Consider the following 15,543-nt stretch of genomic DNA (forward strand, 5'->3'; position numbering starts at 1 on the left):
CATTCCAAAGCTCAATTTTCGGATTTGACTTGAGGCCTCCTGGAAATTTGGAATTTGTTCTGAAATTTGGTGCCGCGTGAACCAAAATGAAAATGAGCATCTAGCCAAATCACTGACGCTGAATACCAACCAAACTGAATACAGCACTTTTAATCTTTTCATATATTTTCCATGTTATTCGTGCATGAATTGATTTGCCTTTGCATTCAGTGTGTGCACGCGGCACCGATTCAACGTCTTGCAGTCGTCTAAGAAAGTTGTAAATTTTCTTGCATTGGGAGAGGATAATATAGATTGCAACAGTCGATGGAAGATCCGCAGTGCATATACGGAAAGAAATGCAGACATAGTAGCGTCATGCTTGCTTCCGAACACCGGCTTTTTATATTCCTATACAAGTTTACATTTTGAATGCATTTTTCTGCCCGTTCTTACGACCCTGGATCATCCCGCTATGCTCTCTTCTATTAGTATTCTCAACCCGCTCGACGGTAGTTGCAAAATTACTTACTGGCTGTGGCTTACTACTCTTGAAAGCTTAGCAGATCAGCCTTGAGGTTTTTGGCGAAACGCAAAAACTTGACCTTAGATTTGCTTATTTGGTATCGAAAAAATCTGTAACTCAGTTGTTCACTTTCATGGAACATGTATAGCCAGCCCACAAACAGTATGGCTTCAATAATCACTGCTGGGAGAATGGAATTCACTTATTCAGCCCACATATCCAACATTCTGAATATAGTATTTTCTATTTCTTTGGGTAAAACAGTTTTATCTGGTGAATGCTCAGTGCATCCATAGTTTTAAAATTTGTAATGCCACTTTATCCAAGCTTGCACTGTGGCATGCATGGTTGACCCGCCAGATGTTTCTGTTGGCCTGGCGCATGGTTTCAGTATCTGTATATTTAATAAATACATTTAAAAAATATAAAAGGTGTAAAATATTTTTTTATAGTAGTCTGCCACAAGTAACTAGTGTAACGCTCTGTGTGTATGACTGGGGGGGGGGCGGCTTAAAGTTCATTGGTTGTTATAATTTGCATAAGTTCATCTGATTGGAAGGGAGGTGTCCAGGCTAGTGGATAATTCAAATATCAATTTGTTATATATATATATATATATATAATATTTAAAAAAGTTTCACAATAAAAAATAAACAAAACCATTGCTATGGTGAGTTGTTTTTGTGTAGAACAGGTATTAACAGGATTCTTCACACATAAATAATAATAGTAAAATAACTTATTGAAATAAAAGCCTCACAGTCAGTCCAGTGCGTGTGTGCCTTCGCTTTGTGAACCTGACGTGACAGTGGGCTCCTTTTCAGCCGGGGCACCTCCCGGCGAGGGAGGAGGATAGGCTACCTCTTACATGGAGGAGGAAACGTGTGCCGGCGGCAGGAGACGACAACTTAAACAAACAACACAACATAAGACTGCAAAACTTGTCAAAAAAAAAAAACAACTGCTCATCACCCAGCGAGACTCGGTTCAGTTCATTCCGACATAAGAGACGTTCAAGAAGATTCTTTCAAGAGAAGTTGGTAATAAAGTAATAAAGAGGGCGGGCCATCCCCGGTGGGTTATTTTCCGCCTGGACACCTTGATTGATTGCATTCTATACTTAAACATTGCTGTTTGGTTTTATCTCCAGTTTTTTTATGGAAATAGCTCGCGTAGTTGCGTGCAGTTGGAAAAACAGAAAAAAAAAAAACAGGCAAAAATAAAGAAATGCGACCCCGCACGACCGACGTGGCCGATGGAGCCACAGCAGAGGATTAACATGGATTTAATAGGAAGCAGCACTTGCTGCTCCTGTGCGCTGCTCCAGCTCGTCCAGTGGACTTCTATAGTGATAGGGTAATACTGCGGGTTCACATGCGCGTATTGAACCGTAGGGTCCGTACCGAACGGTTCGATAACATAGTGTATCGTTGCATCCTATCTCTATCTATATGTCTGTGTGTGTGTGTGTGTGTATATATATATATGTGTGTGTGTGTGTGTGTGTGTGGTTTACAAACGCGTTACTCCAAACATTACATGTACATACATCCTACATTAAAAATATGGGTTTGGCAGATGCAGCAGTCTGCAGTGGGCGTACAGGGCTCTACAGTGCAAGCAAAATGCATGCACTGTATGTATGCAAGAACAAAAGCTGCTTCGTCCTGCATAATCAACAGGACTCAACACTGACTTTTAAACGTGGTTGCCAGGCCGGCAACCAGGCATCAGCTTTTGGTTGCCGAAACTGAACATATAGTTGCCTTTTTTATTCACCTCATATTTTGAGTAATTAAGATACCTATGCAGTTATGTCAGCGTCACAATGAAAATGTGACATAAAATTATGTTTAAAAGCTTCATAACAAAAAAATTCTTTGAAGTTTATTTTTTATTCTGATACTGAGCAGAATTTGAATCTTCAGAGGGGAAGAAACACAAGTCAAGACAGACAAGAGCTGTGATAACACCAACTCCTCTGGTCTCACTTGGCCTGATCACAATTATACCCCTTTCCCACCGCACCAAAAACCCGGCAACACGTTTGTCATCAGTCGGAAAGGTCACACCCCGGTTTCATTCGATCATCCCATATCCCTTTTAGAATCCAAAATGGAAGTTGTTTACTTTCTTCCTGCGTGTGGGACCATGACATGTTTTGAGTGTGGGGATCGCTCCGTGGGGAGCACAGTGGAGAACCCGCACCCCCAACGCTCAGGAGCGTCTCCGCTCCCAGAGAGCGGCCCCCGAAGGGCCGGTGCGCGGCGCAGCGGTAGCCTGGATACTCCACGCTGCTTCTACTGTACTGTCGGGTCGTTCACCAACAATCAGATTCTTTTGAACGGCTCGAAATACCCCCCCCCAATGTTTTCCAGTTTTATGTCGTTGTTTGTTTAAGTTGCTGTCTCCTCTACTGTTTTGTTCCCAATCACACCGACACCATGCCAAGGCCCCTTTTCCGACGCCTTCGTGGCGTCTAACGTGACACATCAGGAAAAAACGGCATTCCTCCTGGCAATGGGAAAGGTGTCAGTCGCCTAAAATTAGCGGGTTTACTCAGGTTTAACCCGCAAACTTTGGTGTAAGAACTGGATTAGCCTGTGTCTCTCTCTCTCTTATGCTGGGACCAGACTACACAATGTTTGTCTTTCACGAGGGTCACCATGTCAGAGATTCTGCCGTGTCTCGGTTGGGAGACTGGCAACACTACAATTGTGATCCTTGACCGACTGTCATTGCGTGAATTCCTAGGTCGTCGTGGGGAAGGGTTAAGAAACTGTCAACAACCAGAAGCACTTTGTGTGATGTGGGTGATCTTGTTGTGAAAAGAAAAATAAAGACGCTCAAGTCGCAGGTCAAGTTCTGTGTAGATATGGACAATGTTACACTTGTAAAAATAACTAACCATTACTAAAATTCTTATATATACAGCTACTCCTCACTTAACGACAGACTTCCGTTTCTACAGCCAGGTCGTTGAGCGAATTGGTCGATAAGCGAGGACCCGTGTTGTTTCACGGTAAGGGGGGCGCGGCGATTGCGAACGCTGGTGTAGTGAATACTGACAGACTGCGGGAACGAGACTGAGACTGAGAACGGAGATGCATGATGAGAAGCTTGATACTGAGACAACGAATACTGAGGTATTGAACAATACATACTGCTCAGAGGGCTGGTCGTAAGTCCGAAAGGTGGTTAAACAGGTAGGTCGTTAAGTGAGGAGTACCTGTATAAACGGAACCAAAATAAATTAGTTAAGATATTTTATTGGGGTCATCACCAGAGCAACATATCGCTTGTTTCGTTTTGCCGTCGTACCTCTCCTCCCCCCGGGATTATTTCCCTCCCCAGTGCCGTTCAGAAAGTGCTGTTATCCCGTTCTCGTCTACCGCATTCCATCTGAATGCAGCATTAGTTGAGCAACAATAAACATATAGTTTCCTCCTCTGCATCGCAAGCCTCCATCTACTTCAACTAGTACTTCCTGCTTCACTGGGCTGCCCCCTGTCATTCCATTGAGTACTTCTACTTTCTGGCTGGGTTTTTTTTTTTTTTTGTTCTTGAAACGCGAGATACAATTGCAACAAGACTGTAGATTGCTCAGTTCTTATCGATAAGACAATCTTAAGCGATTAAAGTCTTATTAGTACTGTAATTAATCGATAGTCGTGACATTTTTTCGGACTATTGGGATGTCGGAACAATGAGCAGTCCCCACAGCAACAGCAGCGTCCCTCTTTCTCCCCGGTATGTTTACATCCAGGTATGTGCGCAAGAGAGCACTCTGTGTCGTAGGACTAGGAAGGAAAATACCAAAAATTCGGACATGCTAGATTTTCATCGGGTGTCGTGGGGCCGAGACGCCCCACAACTCTTCATCGATTATGTCACACTACACAGAGTAAAGACAACGTTCATCGTTCCACACGTTCATATTCGGGCCCAATTGTCGCCAACGAAAAAACGGGCTGAATTTGTGTAGTCTGATCCCGGAATTACACCCACATGTACAGTGTATGCTCACCACACATATAACAAGAATCTCAGCAGTGCTGCTTTTCCCCTTGTTGCTAACATGGTAAATTCAAACTTGCATCTTTCCATTTAAAAGTAGCTCCTCACCTGATGTGGTCTGAGCCATGCTCATTATTAATGCAGTCTGTCTCCAAAGTTTAGAACTGGTAATTGTATTGTAAGGGCTAGATGTTTGCAAATTAGACCAGATTGACAAAGACTAAAACTAAAGATGTGTCGTGTATATTTTTATTTTATTGTAGTTAGTTTTGTAATACACTATCATTTCAGTTAGTTTTCATTTTTTTGTAAAGTCGAAGTGTAAAGACTATAGTGATGCAAACGCATGTATGGTAAAAAAAAAAAGAGAGCTACCCATATTCGCCATACCAGTCTTTCAAACATGTCTGAAATACACGTGGTAGTCGACGGTTTTTCCGAATTCCCATAAACGGATCACTTCCGACACGGGTTAGAGTTTTCAGAGCCTGTGAACGCAACGTCGCTTCCCGAAAGCGACTTACGCCGAAAAGTGAGTTGTTTGCAACCCTGACTGTATTAACCTTGCTCTACTGCTGTCCTCTTGTGATTGACTGCTGACAGCGCTGTCAGCAGCCCGACAGGAGAGCCTCTCCGTAGTGCGCTGTGATTTTATTACTCAACTATGAGCAGGACGTACACTTTTACCTTCTCTGACTGTCTGGCAATCAGATGTTATCACATCGCAGGTGACAAAGAAAGGCATTAAAACATAAGGCTTGCGTTTTAAACATGAGATTCACGTAGAAGTTTAGTGTGGCACTGAACTGGGGAAAAAAAGGAACGAATAGTCGAATCTTTGTATTGAACAGCCAATCCGATTCAACTGACGGTTTGCAGTCCTTTTTTGATGTTAAAGTGGTTGCCAAAGGGGGCAACAAGAGGCCACAAAATGGTGGCCAATTGACTCAATTCGGTTGCCGAGAGCAACCAGGCAACTGTTACCGTTGAGCCCTGCTCCTGTTTTGAAATCTCAAATTTGGTAGTATGACTGTGGAGCTCAGCTCATAGAAGTCCCACCCTGTGCCCGTCTAGAATAGTTGTTTAGCTACTCAAGCTTTATTGGTATACATACTAAGCACACAGTTTCCCAGTAGGAATATTTACTTCAGCCTCTTCTGTACAATTGTATTTGGCCTTCCAGACGGTCACTCCTGTTAAGACACAGTATCGGATAATCAAATGGCCTAGAAGCATTGTGTTGGTACACTTCTCTTTTTTCCCCCTGCGCCTGGAGGCACAATGAAACAAAAAAACTCCCCAATGGAGAAGAAGAATTGCTGAGCCTTGTTGTCCACATCAATCCTCCCTTTGCTGCTCAACCTCCTTGAATAAATTGTAATACCGATTTCACAGGAGTGCCCTGCGCCCTGTTCTACCCCCTCTTCCTAGATCGACATGGGAACATTGGCAATGATGCCTTTTTAGAGGGTTAAAAAAAAACATTTCAAACCCACTGAGCATGCTCTGTGGAGACCTTTTTGAAGCGAGGCTCCGACAGAGGGAGCCACCAAATCACATGACCGTGGAGGTGATTGTGCATGCGGGGAGAGAAGGGAAAAGAGGAAAAATCTGTTTGAGACTCAGCCCTCTCTCTCTCCCTCTCTCTCTCTTTCTCTCTCTCACTCACACACTCCCTCTCAGACGCTCTTCTCCTTCTCAATGCAGGCCATGAGAAGAAAGCAGGTATGATGCTTCCTGAAGGCGCAGAGCTACCAGGGGAGGGACGCATTAGTCTTTCCTTTTGCACTTGGCTTGTTTTTTTCAATGGTCCTCTGAGAAGATTCAGAAGCTTGAGTCTGGGCTAGAATGAGTCTTGGTGGTTTTACTTTTAGGATTGGTTTGTAACTCTGCTTTGTATAGAATGATGGTGTGTTAGATGTCATTTTTATTCATGTTTTCCATTTGCTGCTGCTCAATCTGCACAAACCAAAGCTTTGTTTTTTGTGTTTTTGTCAAACTCTTGGTATATCAAGATATTCACCCAGGGAACAGTGAAGTTAAGGTATAGGGAGTTAAGTCGGACATCTAGAATCCGGTTGTAGTTGAGCTCTTCACGGACTGTGGTTTTGTGGACGGTGCTCAGATGCTGTGTTAAGAGCGGTAAGATAATTGCAAAAGGGGATCAAGGGGGGGGGGGCCTGACCTGGAGATCTAGGAGCATCCCAACGTGGCATCCCCTTCCTTTTGTGTCTCCTAGGCCTAGGTCTTTTGAACAATGCATGAAAGACCCTCAGGACAGGACGGACCATGTAGCCGGGGATATGTGCCCAGCAATGTAGTTGAACACGGGGCCGTGATAACGGATCAAAAATGTGAAATGTGCGAGTAACCCCGCTGCCTGAGATTCATTCATGTCTGAGATTTGATTACTAGCTGAGGAGGGACTGTAGGTTCCTGTCAGATCTTCTGTTTGACCGAAGCGCCTCAGTTTGTTTTGTGATTGGTCATCTGGATATTGTAACAGGACAGGAAACTTGTTTCCCATGAGACTGTTATGAATGTGATGGGGTTGTAAATTAAAAAAAATAAGTGGTTCTGCTTTTTATATAGGCATAATTGGGGAAATAGGGGAAGTCATTTGGAACTTGAAGTCTTTCCAGGCCAAAGCAGTGGTCTACAGATTGGTTTAGACAGTATGTCCTTCGGGGATTTGCTGGATCCCCTGCTTACAGCCTTGTTTTAGGGCTGTCATGTATATCACGTGCCTGCCTAAGTAGGTGTGATATGTTACTATGTTCCAAGCTATCTAGCTAATTTCATCAACATCAACAAACTATTTTGGAGACATTTTCAGTATGACCACAGAAAGTCCAACCGTGGACACATTGAGATTCCATAAATGTTCTTGTCAGGTTCATGGTGTGTGAATTTAACTATTCGTACATAGACTTGAATCTACATTTGATGAAACTGCCCCCCCCATTGCTCCAGCTACTAAAATCCTGACCTTTCAACACCCATCTAGTGGAAAACTGGTGCAATGGGCACGCTGTGTCAGTAAACAGCCTGGTTACGAAATGGCGGAGATCTGCAGACGGCTTTCTCATTCTCCCCTCCCCCTCCCTTTCTTTCTTCAATGTGTGTGTTCCTCTTTGAGCCACTAGGGGGAGAACTGGGGACACTTATTTTCTGGCTTTCCTAAATCCACCAAAGAGAGCTGGAGGCATCTCTGCACTGACAACATTAGTTGAGACCTTTCACCATGACGTCTCGCCGCCTGCTAAGATGTTCTCTGTTTAAGCCGCAGAGATGACTGTCTGATCGTTGAAGCTCCCGGCCTCTCTCCATGTGAGGCAGGCCTCACCTCACGTTTTTTTTTTTTTTTTCTTTTTGTTTTTTTTTGTGGTTCAGTGTCTGTGCTCAAGACGGATCACCATACATGCCAAGCGCGTTTGCCAGAGGTTTAAATGTATTTTCAGATCTTGTTAATTCATCGGGGTTTGAATTTGAGGACTGTGTGGAGAGCAGAGATTGCCTCTCGAGGGGGGCAGCTTCACCCTTGGATTTCATTGTTGGAGCCCCTGAGAGCTCCCGGATGTCAAATAGTATGTGTGACTCTACCTGGTGTTTTGATTAGTGATCTATCCCGAACAAGTCAAAAATCACTTTCTATGTTACTTTACCTTAAAGCTGTTGTGATGACAATCTTTACAAATGGTCATAGTTAGCCTTTTAATAGTGGCCTTCCATGATCTCATAGGAACCTCAGGGTTCTGTGATTATGGCCGCTCTCGGGTTGTGGAGAAATGGATAATGTAGACACCAGCAAAGACCGAGACCGCATTCTCCCTCGGAGAACAAAAAGTGAGGCTGAAGGAATTCTCTGTGAAGTTGTTCCACTAGCCCGGCAGAGAAAAAAGGATGGGCCTCTTTTTGTGACTCCCTTGGAAGCAGTTGCTCCCCTGAGTTAGTATAAAAGGTGTATTACGCCCGCGCTTATGGAAAAGCAGAACCGCCGAGTGAAATAAGAAAAGGGGTGATGCGGGGTGTGTTTTTTTTTATTTTATTTTTGCGGGAGGGGGTTGTTTTTGGCCATGAAATCAGCTCCCACCTCAGATGCCTGTGATGGAAAGGCAGTCTGTGGGTGGTTAAGTAAGATTTCTTTGAAGCAGCAGAGACCTAATAGCTGGTGCTAAGCTGTTCAAGAAAAATAGGCTTCAGACAAGCAAGCATCCACCATTATCGCGCTGTTCGAGCTGCAGCATTGGAAGTATTTGTCCTAAATGTTGTTTTGTAAATCATAAAATAGTGATGGGACATTTTAAAATTTTAAGACATTGGGCTGACTTTTCCTATGCTCTTGCTCTTTCCTATGCTCCCCTTTCAATCAGCCCACTGGTCTGGCCAAGGGAGGTATAGGCAAATGCCAGTCCACGACAGATGAGAAAATGGAACCCACTCACGATGGAGAAGAGAGAGGAGGTATGTGGGGGGAAAAGCTGCTCTCTTAAACTTAACCGGGGTGTCTGCACTTCCTTTAAATCTTAAAAGGTCTTCAACTCAGTATGACCAAGTACTAGGCCTGTTTTTGAATAATTAAGCATTTCGTACTTTCTGACATGTTTTGCAGACAGTGATCAGGAGTGGGCCGCCAGGCTCGCCACTCCTCCTCAACCAGAGTCGATGCTCAATGGCACGGAGGTTGATAACGGACACAAGGGCACCGCTCACAGCTTTTCGGCTGGTACCGACTTGTTGGTCAGCGAGAACGGAATGCCCGATGTACAAGCGCCGAACGGGGCTGTTACTGGAAGCAATGGACTTATTCTCAGTAAGCAGCTACAGGAAGGAAGTTCATCAACGGCGGCGGAACGAGGAGTTTCCCCACACAGGACTTCATCGCCTTTGGGCTCTACAATAGTGGGACATGCAGCCGCCAAATCCCCTCTGTCCTCAGGATCTGGCCACGGCAACAGTTTGGATGCACTACAGACTGATATCGGTGCAGGGACCGCCTCGGGCCAGGGGACATCAGAGACTAAAAATGGCTTGGCCCCCTCTCCCGCCCCCACTCCGCCGCTGGTCACAATACATCGAGCGCGCAAGACCATGTCGAGACCCGCGGTCAGCCTGGCACAAAAGGTAACGAACAGCCAACCATAACCAGACTAGAAGTACTCGTGAGGGGCACTAAAGGGATGATTGAGGATTTCCACATGAGTTTGTCTAGTAACATGGTTGTCGTCCTCCGCAGCTTCTCAACAGGGAACGGAGAGAAGCCAACAATGCCAAAGTGGAAAGCAACGTAACGGCTGTGGCGGAAGACGCCCCCACGCAGCCCCCTCCGCAGAACCAGCTACCTCAGAGCCCAGCGCAGACGCCAGCCTCGACCCAAGCAGCTCCATCGGAGTCACCAGCACCTCCGGCCAAGCTCCAACTAGGTTAGATACCGCTGAGTCAAATGACCAAACACACCTAACTCAACCCAGCCCACCGTAGTAGGAGACGGATGTCCGTGTGAAACCTAAAAGGGACGTTTCTTTTAGTTCCAATGAAAGTGGTGAACCGATTGAAACCTCTCTGCTGTCTTATTCTAAAATTACTGTTGTGTCCCCCCCCTACTCCCCCTCCTCCGGTGCTCTCACATCACACTCAGGGGTGTTGACGTCGCGTCGAAAGAAGAGGAAGATGGGAATATACAGCCTCGTTCCCAAGAAGAAGCCCAAAGTGCTGAAGCAGCTGACTGTCCTGGAAATGTTTAACCATCTGCAAAGCTCGACCAAGAGTGAACAGGTCTTTTGCTCCTCCTGTGTATAAGATTGGTATGAGGGTGACGCCGGTTCGGCAAAACCCCTTGTATTGGAGAGAGGGACATAAGATCAGAGTAACTTTAAATATGCAGGAACGGGTGGCACTGGTGCAGAGACGTGCCGACAACTAAGGAAGTAACTCAAGTGCTTCACAACAGGTACAGGGAACGACTACTTCACACACGACACGAGAGCACGGCGCAAGTCAAACTTTGTGCTCTGCTCTGGTTGTATCGCTTAATCACCATTGTATTATTAGACCCATTATTATTATTATTATTATTATTATCCTTTAATAGCTTTGCAGCTACATGGGGGATATGAAATGCCCATTGTACTTCGGGCTATTTGATTGAAAATGTCTTCTTAGAAAACATCGGGCAGTGAAGTCTAATTTGTAAAGCTGTGTTTTAGTTTGTTTTAATGCAGTGGTTTCCTAATGTGAGGTCTGGGCCTAGCCTGAGCCTTAAGTCACCTTTATGTACAATAATGACTGTTTCGATCATCGTTTTCGCTGTCATCTCCCTAACTAAGATATGGATACCAAATCACACCGAAGAATAAAAAAAACATATTTGGGATTAGGGTCCCAGAGACAAAATCATATCAAATGGCCTAAATGATGATGAATGGAGGGTCCTTGATTTTAAAAAGATTGAGAATCGCTTTTCTCAAAATTTCCCCCATGTCGTTGCGTTGCACTTGGCAAAGATTCTCTGGGCAAAAAAATTAAGTCAACTTTGGTGATTTTAAATGTTAACCGGCGCAATTTGTGCTATATTTAGCAGATTATTGGGGTTATGATCCTCTCAATTAATGTTTTTTGTTTTTTATTTTTATTCCAAATAGCCTAAGCAGGAAAAAACTATAAATGGAGACAGAGTAGAGAACGATTCCGAAGAGGAGTCTGAGGACATGGAGGACTCTGAGGAAGACGACTGTCGTCCCCCTCCAGACGGAAACGTCCACTCCTTCCAGGACACGGGCAGCGCGTCAGAACCCGTCTCTCAGGTTGGAAAAAGGACGTTTCAATTTCACTTCTGTACATTATGTGATTTATTCCTATGAACAAATACATTTGCTATGACATTCAAAGATGATTTATTTTGGATAATGGATAAATGTAATGTAAAATATGTTATATTGTAATATAAGTATAAATCCCTTAATTGCACAATTAATTACACAAGTGAAGCACAAATACCTCAATTGTACATGTACACAGTATTTGATTAGAAGTATGCCCTGACAGTTGTCTGCCTGTATTAGTGCTTTTGCTGCACTTCTTCCATAATTAATTGGGACACTATTACTCTGTCAATTCTCTGTGCTAAATGTGCTTTTATTGTAGTAACCAAAATTATCTGAAGTGAAAAATGAAATTAACTATATAATAATAATAATAATAATAATGTTTCTTTGTATAGCACCTTTCATACATGACATGCAACTCAAAGTTCCTTACAATAAAAGGTCATCAAATAGTAACAAGATGCATTTAATAAAGAGTGGAATATTTTGTACTAAACTCACTTCAGGATACATTTAGCCCAACATCTATGTGGCGTTGTTTACTTGTGTCCTTATGTTGTGGGACAACCAGGGAATGCGTCACCGCCGCGTTAGATAGATTAAATATTTGCGCTTGGTTCAAGGTTGATTTTGTCATTTAGTCCAGTACAAATATACATTAAACACGTTTTCTGAAAGTTGCAGATTAAGTCAGGAAGCCAGAAGGCATATGAATAATAATATTAATAATGACTTTGCATTATTGTTTTCTTCCCCAATAAGATAAAAATGAGCCTGTGCCGATGTAAACATCAACAGAACAGCGCGGGGAAGACAACGTGAGTGGAAAAAGTTCAGTTCTGATCTGTTTATTTGTTGTGTTGTTGGCTGAAGCAGGGGGACGAACAAGAGACGGAGGAATCAGGAGAGGAAGAAGGCGAAGAGGAGGGCATGGAGTCAGACTTGGTGAGATCCGTGTTTTTTTGTTGTTGTTCTTTTTCCACTATGCCAAAAAAAGACAGCCGATGTTCATTCAGAAATCAATGACGTCTTCCACTTGGGAGATTGCGGGCAGCTCTGTTGTGAAGCGGCTCAGTGCGTAATTATTTACCTGAGTTGTAGTTTTAAAACGGAGGCGGTTCAACGTAACTCCTTCAGAGTAAGCATGACAAACAAACCGCAAATAATCAATTTTTTTTGGAACTTGTGATTCATCGTTCTCGGTGCAAAGTGACATGTTTACAAGAAAATAAGTTTCCTGGTTTGGAAACTTGAATCCAGATTGTTCACGCTCACACAGTCCAAGTTAATAAGAGACGATCGTTTTTCTTTTGTTTTGTTATGATATTGTTATTGTTATTATTTTTTAACCACAGCCTTGTAAGGGAAGTCTTCGGGGATTCGAAAAACAACCAATCCCTAGAGAGGAATTCTTGGTATTTTATTAGATTTTTTTTCCCGAAAAATCTCACCGAGCTTCCTGCCTGAGGGATGACCACGGCCACCAGAGGACACCAAGTCTGTTGACTTAAAAAGAAACCCATCTTTCATCAGACACTTTACACGCCTGAGGTTTACTTTCCTCAAGAACAAGCATGCTGGGAACTATCACCTCTCTCAGAGAACCTGTTTTCTGTGGAATCCTGTGGTTAAACTTGTTACCGTGAAGGTTGAGGCATTTTTAGCAAAATTAGGAGGATAGGAGCGGCTTGCTTTGGATCACGGCTGGAACGTTTTTTTTGATTATTTCAGGAGAAACAGATTTTGGCCAATTAGCTTTATCTTGATTTAAAACAAAAAAAATATATATATATTTATGTTTTCGCAAACAAAATGAAGGATGGACTGTTGTGGAATTCAAATTCTCAATTCTCTGCTTAGAGCTCGGAATCCAGCCTCAAGAAGAAGATGAAGAAGAAAGCCAAGGGCGACAGTGCGTGGCTCAGGCCATCCAGGAAACGGAAAAGGAAGATTAAGGCCAAAGGTAAATGGTTGACCCTGTGAACTGGAGATCTCGGAATTATTTTTTTGGGTGAATGAATAGATTTTCCCTCGAGCTGGAATGTGACTTAGAGGTCCTGCATGCGCCTTCTGGTATTATTTTTAATTTGTTTGTCTTTTAGACGCACCCATTGATAGACAAATGCATCTCAAATCAATGCCATAAAGAAAGCATGCTGAATTGGGTAAAGTCGGGTATTGATTTTTTTCCAATCATGTGCATGAATATCTAGTCATGATGATTTCTTATTTATTCACCTTGAAGCATCCCCAAACATCTCATCTGTTGTTGTTTTTCCTTCGCCCTCTGACCTCTCATGAAACGCTGACCTCCCGCCAGGGCCGGAAACTCAAGGTCCGTCCCAGACCGCCACCCAGGCCCCGGCGGACAATGGCGGAGCGTACACAGACATCCACCAGGAGCCTGTTGGGGTTCCACAGAGTCCCCTTTCTACAAAAAACACAGGTTAGGTTTCACGATGAAGGAAAATATGATTTGTTTTTTTTTTGGGGGGGGGGGGGGGGGTTGGCATGAAAAGTGAAATGCGTAGAACAATGAATCGGTACAATGTTCAAGGAAACGTGTACCTACCCTTCCTGTGAGTCAAACTCACAGGAAGGGAGCTATATGTATACATATTCTGTATATTGAACGAATACCATTTCCAATATTTGACATATTAGTCAAGGGATTCCTGACCTTTTTTGGCCCACGGGAGCTTTTTATGTCCCCAAATTCTCATGATGACAGCATTTTCTATTTCATTTTATGTTTTCATCACTAATCGTACGTGTTACAATTCACATTTGGCCAATAAGCAGCAGATTGAGGCAAAATTAAGGTATTTCGTCCTGTGTCTTCAACGCCTGCAGTGCAGTACTGATCAAAGTGCAGATATTCCAGGTTGTGTATTACATATTGATGTAAATTTGAGTATCTATTGTGTTATTTATTTGGGGTATTATTTACATCACAGTATGGAGGGAGGTCCAAATAGATTATATAGAAATTATGATGAGAGCTCTCACAATTAACACCTCATCTTAACTGGAACTTGAACATCGTCTTCTGATGACAATTATTTGAGCATTTTGCAATATTTTTGTGAAACTCATATGTTTGCATCAAAATTTCGGGGCAGTTGTAACCCAGCATTGGAAATAATAATGCAATAAATAAAATAAGTTTCTGTCAGTTAGGTTGAGGAATATTGACACCGTCTACCTGAAAGTTTATGTTACAATGTCAATAAAAGTTGTATTTTATGTCCTTAATATGGTGGAACTCAATGAGCAAAAAGTAAAGGTACCTAAGTACCTACTAAGTGGGGATGGTAGCTCAGGCGGTAGAGCTGGTGGTCTAGTGATCTAAAGGTTGCTGGTTCGATCCCAGGCTCCTCCTGCTAGCATGCTGTAGTGTCCTTGAGCAAGACACTTAACCCCTAATTGCTCCTGATGGCTGCGTCCGTCGGTGTTTGAACAATTGTAAGTCGCTTTGGATAAAAGCGTCTGCTAAATGACTAAATGTAAATGTAAATGTAAGTAAAGGCTAACCAAGGAATCTAACTAAATGTCAACCTCCTCCTCCTCCACAGGCTCGTCCAGGCCGTCGGCGGAGGATGACTCCGTGCAGGAGCTTCCGCTCTGCAGCTGTCGCATGGAGACGCCCAAGAGCCGGGAGATCCTGATCCTGGCGGACAGGAAGTGCATGGCCACGGAGAGTGTGGACGGGCAGCTGACGCGGTGCCAGGTCGCCGTCCTCAAACACGAAATGATGCGTCCCTCCAACTCTGTGCAGCTGCTCGTCCTGTGCGAGGACCACAGGAACGGCATGGTCAAGCACCAGTGCTGCCCCGGCTGCGGCTTCTTCTGCAGGGCCGTGAGTACACCTCGGTGCGCTGGCGGGTGTGGCGATATGTGCTGTGTGTAAGGGCTGTCGAACGATTACAATCATCAATCACACTTTTAAAACGTACCCAAATTCATCCCTAAAGTAAAAGTTTCTTTTTAAAAAGTGCATTGAGTTGTCGCCCATATTTGATTATTGAGAAGAGAAACACAAAATAATCATTATTAAAATGTATTTATTGGCATTTTCACAAATAAGCGGCTATTGTTCTCCTTTTTCCTTAGAAGCCAGCCAGTCGCTAAGACAAACAAGCCTGTTTACATGAAATTATATATTAAAACACGGCAAATGATAAAATTAAAGAGAAA

General features: G+C 43.5%; 1 protein-coding gene across 1 annotated transcript in view; it reads left to right on the forward strand.

The window, feature by feature from the left end:
• The window catches only part of ehmt1b (euchromatic histone-lysine N-methyltransferase 1b), a gene marked incomplete at both ends in the record, with an annotated part of 35,164 nt that overhangs the window by 4,993 nt on the left and 14,628 nt on the right, over window positions 1-15,543 (forward strand). Inside the window, 10 exons of the mRNA XM_080017712.1 lie at window positions 8,896-8,986; window positions 9,135-9,335; window positions 9,462-9,646; window positions 9,759-9,945; window positions 10,161-10,297; window positions 11,164-11,325; window positions 12,220-12,291; window positions 13,207-13,309; window positions 13,667-13,792; window positions 14,922-15,205. Of these exons, the coding sequence (XP_079873838.1) occupies window positions 8,896-8,986; window positions 9,135-9,335; window positions 9,462-9,646; window positions 9,759-9,945; window positions 10,161-10,297; window positions 11,164-11,325; window positions 12,220-12,291; window positions 13,207-13,309; window positions 13,667-13,792; window positions 14,922-15,205 (1,548 nt within the window). The remainder of the gene's footprint in view (window positions 1-8,895; window positions 8,987-9,134; window positions 9,336-9,461; window positions 9,647-9,758; window positions 9,946-10,160; window positions 10,298-11,163; window positions 11,326-12,219; window positions 12,292-13,206; window positions 13,310-13,666; window positions 13,793-14,921; window positions 15,206-15,543) is intronic.

This window comes from Zeus faber (genome assembly GCF_960531495.2).
Source record: "Zeus faber genome assembly, chromosome: 17".
Taxonomy (NCBI): Eukaryota; Metazoa; Chordata; class Actinopteri; order Zeiformes; family Zeidae; genus Zeus; species Zeus faber.